The sequence below is a fragment of the Paramacrobiotus metropolitanus genome, unplaced genomic scaffold (genome assembly GCF_019649055.1).
Source record: "Paramacrobiotus metropolitanus isolate TYO unplaced genomic scaffold, Prichtersi_v1.0 Parri_scaffold0000073, whole genome shotgun sequence".
NCBI classification, from domain to species: domain Eukaryota; kingdom Metazoa; phylum Tardigrada; class Eutardigrada; order Parachela; family Macrobiotidae; genus Paramacrobiotus; species Paramacrobiotus metropolitanus.
This window is the reverse complement of record NW_026570293.1, coordinates 459,743-473,509: the sequence shown is the minus strand read 5'-3', so window position 1 is coordinate 473,509 and position 13,767 is coordinate 459,743. Positions and strand designations below refer to the sequence as shown.

Genomic DNA, 13,767 nt, shown 5'->3' with positions numbered 1-13,767 from the left:
GTGCTATAATTCCTGTTAACCTCCATTAATTACTGCATAGTGGCTGTGGAAAAGGAAAAGCTCGGTGTCCTGTTGTGGCATTCAGCATTGCGAACACATGATGTTAAAAAAAATACCATCAGTCATCAGAAAACTACGTTACCATGTTTGCTAATATTATTACGATAGACTCGTAAGATGACGACTGTTTTCACAACTGCAAACCGAGCTGTAGGAGTCTTTCCTAATTTGGCTCATGTCTGGACTGCGTCTCAGGAGTGAGGGTTATCCTGTGGCGGGAGCCGCCGAAACACTAAAGGTCACACCTCGATCTGCAAATCCGTAAATGACAGCACCCTGCAAGAAAAGATTTTTTGACGCATACAATGTCCTTGCATGGCATCTGCATGGCATCTGCATGGCATCTGCATGGCATCTGCTTGCATGGCATCTGCAGTGTCTTCTGCATGGCATTTCGCTAAGTGTATAACCGTACTGCCGTGCTGCCGAGTGCCGAGGAATAAAATACCTGTATTTTTCTCGTATTTTGCTCACTTTGAGTATGAAGACTCAGAGCTTTTCCCTACTTACTGAATTTTTTAAGTGGCCGCCTGATTGTAAAGGGGCCAGAGATACTTACTTAGCGGGTATTGAGCCTTGTTGGCCAGCCCATCACAAACAGGTGGTAAATCATAGAAACTCAGGATTTATAAATACTACTTTATTATGGACGATGGTCAGAGGAGCAGAAAGAAGTTCAAAACCGTAAAATTGTACTTAGGTATGCAAATTTTTAACAGAGAGCAGAGAGAACCACAATACAGCTGTGCAGACACATTCCTCATTTTAGTACCGCATTCCTATCTATGACCGTAACGGTCTCTAATTAAATGCTCTCTGGTCAGAGAGAAGAAACCGGTCAAGGGAATACAGTACTGTATGCCAGCGCATATAACTATGCCAGCGATTAATTAGACGGCGTAGAGCAATGCAGAGTACAGTAATTGAGTACCATACTTCGTAGAAGGCCAACACTGTAACAGGATGCAGTTGCTACGGCAGTATGCAGAGCTGGCACATGCATTCATTACAGTCCGCTGTAACTTGCGAAGAACTTAGGTTATCATAAAGTAAAATCTTCGACTGATCATCCTCTTGTAACTATCATCTGCCAGTATCTGTTTAATATCACTCTTCTGCCCGCTTTATTGAGTTATCGTCCACTTATCGATGAGCAACGTCCCAGTAACAACACGTAAGTGCAGCACCCGCACAAGTACATGCGCATTTATTTGTTACTATAAGTCTTTAACTGTACCTAAACGTAATTTGAATTAAATTGTGATCTACAGCTGTATAAGGTTTCTCACGACCCAAAGCAACATAACGAACCATTTTTACAGACAATTTACGTTTGTAAGACACAGTTCAAAACTCGGTTTACTGGCATAAATAACGCGTTTAATTTATAGGATAATGTCCAGCAGACGCACCACGCGCTCCCGCACGGCGTCAACGACTGCACCAGCCGCATCTGCCACACCAGCAACGGCAGCTTCGTCTTCCCGCAGCCCTGTCCGTATGTCCGCATCATCTCCCCGTAGCGCCCAACATTCCTCTTCTCCTGCAGCAAAATCCGCTTCTCGCACTACCACGAGCAGCGCAAGCAATCCCGCGAACAGCAACGTTCAGGTACCCAATTGTTAGCGGGGTTTTAGACCTTTACGGATGTTATTGATTACTGTTTGCTCAGTATCATGCATTGTCAGGCGGGCTTATCGGGAGCATATGTGCCATGGAGCAACCGCGATCTAACAGAGCTTGCCAGTTTGTCTGAAGAACAAGTAAGCACATGAATTATATGTACGGAACGTATATCTGATACAGATCGTGATTTCGTATGTAGTTCGAGGCTGCTCTTGCCAGGGAGAAGGAATACAGGAGGGAGGAATTTAGAAAGGCCAAAGCGGCGCTGGCTGCTCTTCCACAAACCATCGGCAATAACGCCGCCCTTCGGGTGACTTTGTCAGCTGGTTCGGCTACAGACCATGCGGTTGAGCGAGGCCAGAGCGGAAGCCGTGCCGGATTGCACGCATCATCGCGCGCCGCGTCTGTCCACCCGGTGGCACTGGAGCCAACACCCGCTGGAGGCTCTCGCGCTAGCTTGCTATTCGGGTCGGCAGCACGGGCCGCTAGTCCGGAAATTCCCGAACCATCTGATTCTGGGAACTTCGGGTTCCATACAAATGAAGTCAGTCGATATCCTTAAACCTTTAACTACATCTGACGCCGCAGTGGTTTACCATGACGCCGCTAATATATTACTGACGCCACATTACAATTTTGACGCCACACGTAGTTTTGACGCTTTTGCCGGCTGCTTTAGGCTTCGAAAGGGCAAACGCGGATCAAGAGGCCTCAGACGTCTGGCCCTGGATCGGAGCCTGAACCAAAGAAAGCCCGCTGCAAGAAGCAGACCATTGTCATGTACGATGACACCTCCTATTTTTGCATCGATGAAGCGACTCGTTTGGTCCGTGATGGGCGAATGCTGATTTCTGGCTACTGTGACGGTTGGGTTCTGATGGACGAGTGCGAAATAGACGATGGGGACTTGCATACTATTCGGGAAGCACCGGAAGGCCACGAGGAACGAGTGTTACCGATGCAGCGCAGCCACGGCTATAAAAATAAAATGTCCACTGCCTTTAAGAAGAAAACGAACCATGTTGAAAAATATGGAGGATATGCATGCGGTTACTGCTGGGAAGTGGCGGTAGATAAGACGGCTGTTAACATCTTTTCGCACAACGCAAAATCAAGGCTCGCCAGATGTGCATTAGGCATGTCATCGGCGATATGATTCGGAACCCTTGCTTCTATTTCTGGATTGACGAGCATAATGCTGCTCGCGATGGAACGGAACCACAGCGGAAGTACATTAAGTTCGCGCCAGGGAGGGAAATCGTGGCTCATAACGGCACTCATTACGGCACAATTTTTTATGAATAAACTTCTTCTGTTTAATTCACTTTTAACTATGTTGTTTCTGTTTTTCGGAATAATACAGAATGTATTTATGCGAATAGCGGCATGTGTTATAATTTTATGAAGGATATTTCTTAACTGTTTTTAGTATTAGGTATTCTTTTTTGCAGCATCCCGTAATATCGACTTTAAAATGTGTTGTATTATAATTATGATAACAATATGGTATGGTACTAGTATATACTATGACGCCATATACAAACTTATGACGCCATATATAAACTTGTGCCGTCAATGTAATGTTATCATTACGCTTATACAAATGTACCGCTAATATCGGCACAATTTTACGCCGTGCTAGGCAGGTTCAATATTGCCGCGTGTTTTACGCACATTGGCACATACATATTACAAGCAAATCTAATCACAAGTGTATGCCAACCAGATCTCATTAAAATATGATTTTCTTTAACTTTACAAGTGGATATAAGCACTTGAATTAGCTAGGTAGCTTGTATTATCAAGCTAGCTAATTCAAGTACTTATATCCACTTGTAAAGTTAAAGAAAAGCATATTTCCTGCCCAAGGTTTATACACGAATAAAATGAAAGATACAAGCGCGTTTCATCAGAGCTAATGACAAAAAACATCTTGCCTTTGCATAGACGACTCCAGTATAACAATTTCAACAGTTTTGTTCTTGTAGCGGTTCGTTTTCAGCGCCGGTGCGGTGACCTTGCACACCATAGGAACCCGAGACCCGCCGTAACAGGTAGTTTAGTTATACTTCCGCTTCTTATCAGTGAAGAATTCTTCTTATCACTTCTGCAACGGCGCCCGCGCAGGTACAATTTCTAAGACGTGGTTATAATATGCTCAATTTTATACGTTCGTTCGCCAAAACGTACAGTAGTTTGGAAAAATCCTGTTTCCGGCTGCAAGGATTTCTGAACTTTAGAAAATAAAACACGATACATTTTCTAAAGAATCACAAATGCAGTAAAATGCATTGAACCTAAATCCATTCAAAAACGGCAAACCTACGCCGTTCATAGACGTGAATTAAGGAAAGGTGTTGCTATGCAAAGGTAGGATTGGCTAAGCCTTAGTTACCGTGAGTTTGTATAAATTATTCATTTCCAGAGAAGATCTGGGACATGGCTGTAAATATATACACAAAATCACGAATCCGTTCCCGAATCTGATGGAGTCGTCAACCGTAAATGAAGACCGAACATACGTGTCTTAATTAATGGAGACTCCGCCTTCCATGGAACTTGATGGAAGCAAGTGCAACTTGATGGAAGCAAGTACAATTCGGCTTCGACCCGACACGTCCACGTAGAAGATTTCGGATCAGTGGCACTGACATAATCGGCCAGATTTTAGATACTTCCACATGATGGATGCGCGTACCGGACATCAGAGGCGCGGTATTCTCTGCGGTAGTCTCTGAGAAAACTTGATAATGTTTTATTAATCTCGTGCACAAGCTTACAAGAAAACAATACTTATCACATAATTTTTGAAAAGTTCTGTCATGCGAAAGACCGCAGAGAATATCGTGTGTCTGGTGTCCGGTATCTACCCAACACAACCCAAACCAACACTAGCTAGCTAGTTTACTAGCTTTGGCACGGATTTCGCGCTTCCGAAATCCAGAAGCGCGATAATAATATCAAAGATCTATTTCTGGTGAAACAAAACAAGACTCCCTCTTGATAGTGCCAAAAATAGAAGCTGAATTGAATTATTGCAGTGGATGAAGTAATACTACAGTCTACAGACTACTCAGTATTAGAAACCCATGGGCGTGATTTTTCGGAATCCTGTCGGTCTTGCAGCGAAATCAGCTGTTTGATGAGCGTTATTTGGCTTATGCTTTTCCTCTCCCGAATGGTTCAGATCCGGCAAATGGCATTTGTTAATCGAACTGATGGTACACGTACTGCGATGAATACGAAGTACAGATTATAACAAATCTCCATTTACAGTATTTGCCGGTTAAACGTAGGAGTAAGGAAAACTGTGTTCAGCTACTGCAGCTTACTTGCTTGACGTGATTTATGGCTCATTGTCAGCAATCGATTACGAGCCTGGATGTATCAATTTGTCAAGTTGGTTACAATTATAAGAACGGATACATATGTCGGCAAAATTCTAAACGAGTCAAAACAAAGAAGTCAATAACATCTGACGAAAAAGTCGTAACTGTTGGAAGACAGCACAATGCACCCCACTTGTGACACGAACACATCACGTGGAAATATGATAATTAAGTAGCTGTTTGTAACATAAACTTAATGACACTCGGAAATTTGAACAGGTTCATACATACATCGGCATCCTTAGGCGACGATTTGAGCCTATGTAACGTTGAAAGCGAATAGGAAAAAAGGCAGTTGACTGTCGTTAAATTACCATTAATTTGTCAGTCATATTTTGGCACCTGGGAATTCTTCTGCAGCAGTTAAGTTTTGGGCAAAACTCGAGTCGATAATTTACCAGACATGGCAGCACTTGGCGGTAGACGGGCGTTGACAGCGTCGCAGACCGAGCAAAAGCGTATAAAAGCTACAAACATGAGACTTGGCTGATTTATTTGAGACAGCAAGCTCGCAGTCAACATATTGCATTTGCTGTTATAAACAGTTACTTCGCCAATTTTCTCATTGGACAAAAGAATCACGCGCATAAGCCGCTGCCAATGGAATCCACAGTAGCGATCGCTGTCATCGGCAGCGCGGTGATCTTACTTGGTGGCATCGCTAACGCGCAGAACCGTACCGCTTCCGTTGCGAAGCCAGCGGAAGGCATCATCGGCGAGCTGAACCGTACCGCATCCGCCAATAATCGCACCGAATCAGTCGGAAACCGCACCCAAACCGCCGGGATGCCAACGACAGGCCGGGCGTAAGTACGTTTTGCATTTTGCTAGTCCTGCCGTTCCAGCAGTATTTCGTTAAGAATAAAGTAAAGCTTCAGCAAGCTAAGGTGGCTATTCAATTAACAAACGTTTAATTAAGAAAACTACGTAGTCAATTATCCCTGCACTTTAAGGATTTCACAGTGACAACACACTAAGATGTTTCATTGTGTGTCACACCACAAGTCAAGAGTAAAGTGGCGGCATTCCTTACGACGGCCGCTAAAATATAACTTCAATGTATTCACAAGTTAGTCACTTATTTTGTCAGACACCATCGAGGAGAAATTCAACAACAAACTAGCAGTTACTTCATACTTCGTTCACTGCGTTTCCCAGTACGAACTCCTTAATCTTTTCAGCGCGACGCAGACGCTTTCCCAGTTATTCAACAGCATGGTACCCCCGTTCTCTCAGCCTTTCTGTCCCGAATGGGAGGAATCCCTCCGTGTGGGCTGCCCTTGCGGTGAAACACGCGGCAAATGTGCCTTATGCGACCCGACCTGCAGCAACCGCAATCCCAAATGTCCCGCCTCCTGCAAACCCGGATGCGTGTGCCTGCCAGGAAAAGTTCGCACCGCCACCAATGGCTGCCAGCCGGTGTCAATTTGCCCGCCGCCGCCAACACCGAAACCGCCGGTCACAGTCCGGCCGCCCACTCTGAAGCCCACCACCACCCCCTACTGTGACCGATACTGCATGATGGTCCAACCTGGGGCCCCTTGGACATTTTGGAAATAGAACCTTAAAGTTTTTTGCTTGCACTCACGTTTCCCGCGTAGATTACAACTTCGCGAGTTCTGAGCCTTTCGAAATTAACAAAGAGAGAAGGGATTTAAAAGAACAGAATTGTTTATGTTCAGGAAGTAAACCAGTTCCTTTGTCGTTTTTACCCCAAATTCGTGTTTTCTTCAAAAACATTTTATGTGTAAGGTCTCAGTTTTGATCAGAAATACATCTGACCTTTAAAGTGGACATTTCGTTTTAAGCTTGAAAGAATTTTCGGGGGTTTGAGTTCATTTTCCCTAAAAATTCTTTTCTTTGTTTAACCCTGGCGTAGCGCGGAATAATAGTAATACGTGATGAGTCATGACATGTATGGGAAATTGAAAATGAAAAAAATCAGCGGAAGACTGGTTCTCGCTGACAAATTCCTTTCCGCGCTGCTGGCTGGGAGCGATCTATCGTGGGTTGAAGAGATGCAGTGGGCCATGCGCATGCGGGTCGATAAATGAACAAAACTTCGAAATCCAACGATGCAACGCGGCATCTATCATGAGAACGGCACTGATCAACACAGATTATCTGTATTACAAAATTTCGGTTGCGACTTTGGTACAGAGTAAACTTCTTTTTTGCATTATGAAGAATAAAGAAGCTTCAAACGTTACACTGAAACCTGAACTGTCGGGCACATTAGCTACAATTGCACAAGTTTTCAGTTTGATTACATATTACCGAACCTATGTGTAACGGAAGAAGATTTTCACGAATTTCTATAAATGCATATGACACATCCGGTGCGGCATGTGTTCTCATCGGGTATGTTGCACCGGAAATATACTCTGTCGACAGACGGCCATTGAGTGGCAATGTCGCTTACTGGAAGTTCGCCCCTTCCAGTACTGTGAACGTTGTACCGCGCGCTGCTTGATGTTATTCGAACATATTATGAAGCATACCGGTCCTTGTTGCAGGCAAAGGCTCACGACTACGAGTAGATGTACTGTAAATGTTGCACTATCAAACACGAGAAAATTGTAAAGGTGATCATGCCTAATGAGTAAATTTAGTAATACAAAATACTTTAACAAGCTAATTAAGCAATATTTGTGTACTAAGTGTCCAGTATCTCCTTGCAAGGAGGATCAAGCTTCCATGCTATCTGGGCGAACTGAGGTCAGTGAGATTTCAGAGCAACGGCAATGGTCTAGAATGCATTCTTTACTGGTAGAGCGCGGCGCTGCCCAGATATGCTGTACACAGTGTACAGTGCAAAATTGTACGAGTACATGTACCGTATTATCGATCGAGAGGAACTGCATAAAGCTAAGCGTGAAAACGGAGCATCCAGCTAGGGCAGTTAACTTTAGGGAATATTGTATTTCCTATGCAAATTTAAACACGTTGATTTCGCACGATGTATCTTGTCAGATTCTAAAATATTTTCAACCGCACTCATTATTGACAATTACTGTTGTAGAATTTACATATCTGCGATTGCATGTATTTTTACACATCTATGTACTGTTATAACGTAAATGATGGCACTGGGCACTTTGCTTTTTAATTGAATCGTAGTCATATTATACGTGCATTTTGGACAAACCTTCTTAAGTATTTTCCGTTGGATTTTTCTCGAAAGCCAGTTTATAGTTTTTCCCGCTATGGACGCCACTATCCGCATAACCGATGTTGAGAAAAGGACAAATCCCAAGAAGACCATACTGTCGTGGGTTCGCAACACATCTGGGCGCCTCTGCGCCGTTTTCCAAGAATGGAATTGTGTTATTCTTCTGAGTTTTGTCGCATTCCTGTTGGCTACTCTGTCAGTTTTAAGATTCTACGTACTAATTCCCTTTTTTAAAAAGTATTATATGTCATCGCCAGGATGGAATGGCGAACTGGTAAGCGTTGCTTTTGAGTTTGACTGTTCATTGTTCAAGTTCGAAACCACAAACATATGTGAAAGTATACATTGCATTTAGATAAGCAAGCTTTTTGCTCTTACAAGTGCAAATTAAGGATAACCCAATTTGTTTAGTCAGGACAGCAGTTTATTCGTAAAATAATAGTTCGACGTTTTTCACATTCCGGACATTTTGGCAATGCCGTATGAATTCGCGTACCGGACACCAGATTATTATGTTATTCTCTTCGTTGTTGCACATAGGAAAACTTGGTAATTTTTATTAATCTCGTCTACAAGCTGGAATAAAAACACTAATCATCACTTAATCAAGTTTTGAAAAGTTTTGATCTTGTGAAGCCACATAATAATAATGGAAGTTTATTGTCCTTTGCACGGAGCATTAGCCCCCTCTAGGCTACAGACAACAGTCGTGAAACGACATTGGAGTACAACAATCGCAAGTACAAGATCGCAAAACAAAACACAAAGCATTCTTCAGCAAAACACAAACACATCAACCAAACGGATACTACTGATCAGATGCAGTAACATTAAGAGACATAGAGATGGAAATAAACATTATTTTTTTTCGGTTGCGATAAGTTGACGCTATATTACTGTGGAAAAAAGGGAGGGAGACGATCGCGCTGGGGTCGATGCATAAAACCAAAACCCACGTACAGCTAAATTAATTGAAATTTTCAAAAAGTATTTCCAAAAGAAATCGTGGGAAAAAGGACTTCCGCGTCTTCGGTTTCCGGTACGCGCACCGAGATTGTGAAAATGTCCAGAGAACGAAAAACGTCGAAGTATGGCAAATTATCTTTATGCTGTACGACTTTGTTTTCAGCCGCATTCGGCAGTGGACTGGTGTGTCCTGGTGTTGTTATTTGCGATACCTGGAATTATTGCTTTACTAACCTATACAGCCTGGCCTCTGGGGAGTTCCATTGCAATGATCAAGTGCGCCGTTCAAACCCAGCGCTGGCTACGTGCCGCATCTTCGGGCCACGACCTTTCGCCATCAGACATGGGCCACGTAACCAAGTGCTATCACGCGACGTCGAAATTCTTTGGACGTTTCCGAGCCACCATGGTAGTTGTATACACGATGTTTCCCGCGGTGCACTTGTTCTTCGTAGGGTATTTGAATACAATTTTCTATTATGACGATGGTTCGGAGTCTGCGCGGAAGTGCGACATCACGCCATCCCTGCACTATCTGATACCCGCCATCTGGATCGAACCACTGCACGTTCTGTTGACAAACTGCGGTCTATATTTGTCATATACCTGGCAGAAGGGGATATTGCATTCCTGGTACATTCAATGGACTGCCGCCAATAATACGACACCGGACATACAGGGTCCGTTATCCGGTTTCAAGGCTTATGAAGCTAAACTAAAGCTGCTCGAGTCAGTAGCCACTCAACGTGCAATGCGTTTTAAATTAAGAAGACCAAATTAATTGTGCCCTGCTATCCCATTCCATGATGACTGGAGAAACTGCACGCCTGCGGAAGCTTACATTCATCGAGCGCTCAAGACGAACTCCACACTTCAGTCTGCTCTCGATCATGCAGTATATAGTATATACTCTACAATACTACGTGCTTCATTTAACACTGAGCCGCCGAATGTGGAAGGTACAATTTGTTTTGGCACATAACGCGAGAAATTTGTGTTCGTCTGATCCGTATGGAAGGATACGTGTTCAGCTACAAGTACTGCATGACTTGCTTGACGTGATTTATGATTAAGCAATGTAAAGTTCTTTATTGGGCAAAAGGCCATCAACATAACAAAATATGCATTCGCGTAATACTACGTAAAATGATTTGAATTTAAACGTTAAAGAATTAAGCAATCGATTAAGAGCCTGGATGTGTCAAGTGGGCATCAATGGGTTACAATTATAAGAACAAATCCATATGCCGGCAAAATTGTGAACGAGTCAAAACAAAGAAGCTAATAGCACTTGACGGAAAATTCGTAACGGTTGGAAGACAGCATAATGTCGCACCACACTTGCGACACGGACAAACCACGTGGAAATATGGTAATTAAGGCTGAATTCACGCATACACCTATCTATCTTAATTGCTTAGCGGGATTTGAGTTCAACCGGGGACAACCGCCTAATTGCATTAGGTCCCAAATTTGCGTTCACGCAGCACATCTATGCTAACGTTAATTACCTAGCTCTTAATTGGTAGATAGCAATGTGCGGCCTGAACAGTGCTTTCCTATCAAAAGGTACCTTTTCGTTTGTTCCGTAGATACAATGGTTAAGACAAATAGGAACCACTCGAGGTTCCTATTTGTCCCGGATATACACGCATTTGTGATTGAAATGCTTTCACCACCATTGTGCAATAACCTACAAAATGTTTGATCCAGGATACCACTGATCTGGCCTTTAGTTACCATTTCAGACATCAGCCGTACTTTAAAGTTAACAATCTACTATCACTTTTTTAATGGTACCGTGCGTTTGCTGCATAAGCAAACCTGCAATAAGTGCAGTGTCCTAATTAATATAATTATAATGCACGCGATAATACTTTGTTCTACATGTCACATGTGTGCTTACAAAATCTCAGTTCTACCGCTTGCAAAAACAATACATTTTCACTGGGAGAAAAATTTAATTTAAGAAAGAATATCGCTACTGGTAAGTTTGCCCCTGCAGTTATAAACATATCGCTTAATATGACCAGCCGCTTGGTGACGATGGAAATTTGAACTGTGCTAACACCCTGAAAAATTAGAAACAAGCTTTTGTACTTTAAAGTAAAAAAACTCCTTCAAATTTTTTTATTGCCTTATTATGTGTTACACTTTTACTGATTTATACAGCGATCATAATACGTGTACAGAGTACAGACCGTGCCTTCTAACAATTTTTTTTTAAAACGAGTATTACAAAATAATTGTATTAAAGCTGTGATTACACTATGCGGAGAGTTAACGTATTATCAGCTGTGTAGTAGGCACCCGCCCGCTGTATCGGCAACTGGCAACCGCCCGCGGTAGCAGTAGGCGGCGTTATACGCATCCGCCCGCTGTGACGGTAGCGAATAGCCGCTCCAGGCGGTTGAGCGCTGCATTATGGTGAGCCGATATTAGGCGTATGGCAAGCCGAATAACTAATGAACCAACTGGATAGACTTTTGTCGGGTAAATAGAAATACGAGTACTCTTACTGTAATAATATCTGGTGTCTTGTGTGATGCGCCATTTTTTAAACCTGGAAAACTGATTTCAGCTTTTGCCCACTTTTGAAGCGCTGACTTGAAAATACATTCAATAATTTTTATTGTAAGCCAGGTAGCAAACAAATGGCACCCAAAGAACCGAAATACTGGAAATGCAACTTTTATTATACAGTATGCTAGTTCGATTAAATTTATGAAGCACACGGAACCGTAAGTGTTAAGTATTATACGTATTTTGTCCTACAGTCTACTAAATAATCGATCTTCGTAACAGTAACAATGTAAAAATAATTACCATTCTGTGATTTTATTCGATTTTAGTTCGGCGTTTTGTTTATGTACTCGTATTTTGAACTATACTTATAAGTACAGATAGGCAGCGTGTGTTCACGCAAACTCGACTGACTATCGCAGGCGCCTAAACAATAACTTTTATTGCACCTATTCAAAGGTGTCTGTGTGAACGCAATCCTGCTCCCTATTTAGGTATCTATTTAGTAAAGCGCGCCGCGTTCACGCATACTGCTAAAAAATCGGCCGTTTTGGGCGGCGCTTCCATAGAAAATGGATAGATAGAAGTCAGCGTGAATTCGGCCTAAGTAAGTAACAGCTTATAACACAAAATCAATGACACCTGGAAGTTCGGAGCAGCTGCGTATGTACATCGGCATCCTCAGGCGACAATTTCAGCCTACTTGCGGTTGTAAGCGAATAGGAAAATAGGCAGCTGACTGTCGTTAAGTTACCATTAATTTTATCAGTTCATAGTTTGGCACCTGGGAATTCTTCTGCAGCACTTAAGTTTCAGGCAAATCCGATTCGATAATTTACCAGACATGGCAGCACTTCACGGAAGACGGGCTTTGACAGCGTCGCAGACTGAGCAAGAGCGTATAAAAGCTACAAACATGCAACTTCGCTGATTTATTTGAGACAGCAAGCTCGCATCCAACATAGTGCATTTGCTGTTTTTAACTGTTAATTTCCGACTTTTTCTCTGACAAAAAAATCACGCGTATAAGCCGCTGCAGTGGAATCCACGATAACGATCGCTGTCATCGGCAGTGCGGCGATCTTGCTCGCGGTTAGTGGCATCGCTAGCGCGCAGAGCCGTACCGCGTCCGTCGCGAAGCCAGCGGAAGGCATCATTAACGAGAAGAACCTTACCGAGTCCGTCGGTAATCGCACAGAATCCGTCGGAAACCGTACCGAAACCCGGTAAGCATGCATTCTGCTCGTCCATCCAGCATTGCGCTCAAATGATATGATGCTTCAAGGAGCAAGTGCAGCCATTTAGTTAAGAAACGCGTCCCAGCAGTTTACGGATATCACACCTTTGAGTTGTGCATATATCCACAAGTCAAAAGTCGAGGGGTGGCACTCCCTTCGAAAACTGCTAAAATATGAGCTAAATTTGCTCCCGTGTTGGTTTGGTAGTTTGGAAGACATCATGGAGGAGTAAATTATCAAAAACTAGCAGTAACTTTATGCTTCATGCACTGCGTTTCTAATACGAACTTCTAAATCTTTTCAGCATGGCTATGGGACTTATCCAGATTATGATGGCAGAGCAGCAGTCTCGGTGTCTCCCATCCACCCGTGTGGGCTGCCCTTGCGGTGAAACACGCGCGTGTGCATTATGCGAACCAACCTGCGACAACCCGAAGCCCAGATGTTCCACTTCCTGCACACCCGTATGCGTGTGCCCGCCAGGATATGTTCGCGCCGGATTTTTGCGCGTCTGCCAGCCAAATTCAGTTTGCCCGGGCCGATAGATGTAGAAGGCTTCGTAATCCAACGAGGCAACGCAGCGTTTCTCATGGTAACGACACTGGCCGGCATAAATTATCTGTATCACAAAATTTCGGTTGCGTCTTGGTACAACGTGAATATATTTTGCTCTGCAATATGAAGAATAAAAGAAGCGTAGCTGAAATTCAAGAGTTACACAGTAACGTGAAATGTCGGGAGCATTAGCTACAAGCACAATTGTTCAATTTAATTACGCATTTTTAACGCGCAA

General features: G+C 43.2%; 3 protein-coding genes across 3 annotated transcripts; all 3 read left to right on the top strand.

The window, feature by feature from the left end:
* The first annotated feature begins 1,142 nt into the window (after positions 1–1,142).
* On the top strand, positions 1,143–2,967 carry LOC129595053 (mucin-5AC-like). The gene is made up of 5 exons (XM_055491960.1): positions 1,143–1,234; positions 1,452–1,671; positions 1,749–1,823; positions 1,886–2,230; positions 2,366–2,967. Exons 2-5 carry the CDS (start codon positions 1,456–1,458, stop codon positions 2,840–2,842), a joined length of 1,113 nt encoding a protein of 370 aa, XP_055347935.1. The 5' UTR covers positions 1,143–1,234; positions 1,452–1,455; the 3' UTR covers positions 2,843–2,967.
* A 2,552-nt stretch (positions 2,968–5,519) lies between these two features.
* On the top strand, positions 5,520–7,012 carry LOC129595046 (uncharacterized). Its single transcript, XM_055491954.1, has 2 exons — positions 5,520–5,881; positions 6,257–7,012. The coding sequence occupies exons 1-2, from the start codon at positions 5,676–5,678 to the stop codon at positions 6,633–6,635; spliced, it is 585 nt and encodes a 194-aa protein (XP_055347929.1). The 5' UTR covers positions 5,520–5,675; the 3' UTR covers positions 6,636–7,012.
* A 1,052-nt stretch (positions 7,013–8,064) lies between these two features.
* LOC129595025 (uncharacterized) lies at positions 8,065–10,818 on the top strand. Its single transcript, XM_055491929.1, has 3 exons — positions 8,065–8,521; positions 9,377–9,942; positions 10,806–10,818. The coding sequence occupies exons 1-3, from the start codon at positions 8,282–8,284 to the stop codon at positions 10,816–10,818; spliced, it is 819 nt and encodes a 272-aa protein (XP_055347904.1). The 5' UTR covers positions 8,065–8,281.
* Positions 10,819–13,767: the final 2,949 nt, after the last annotated feature.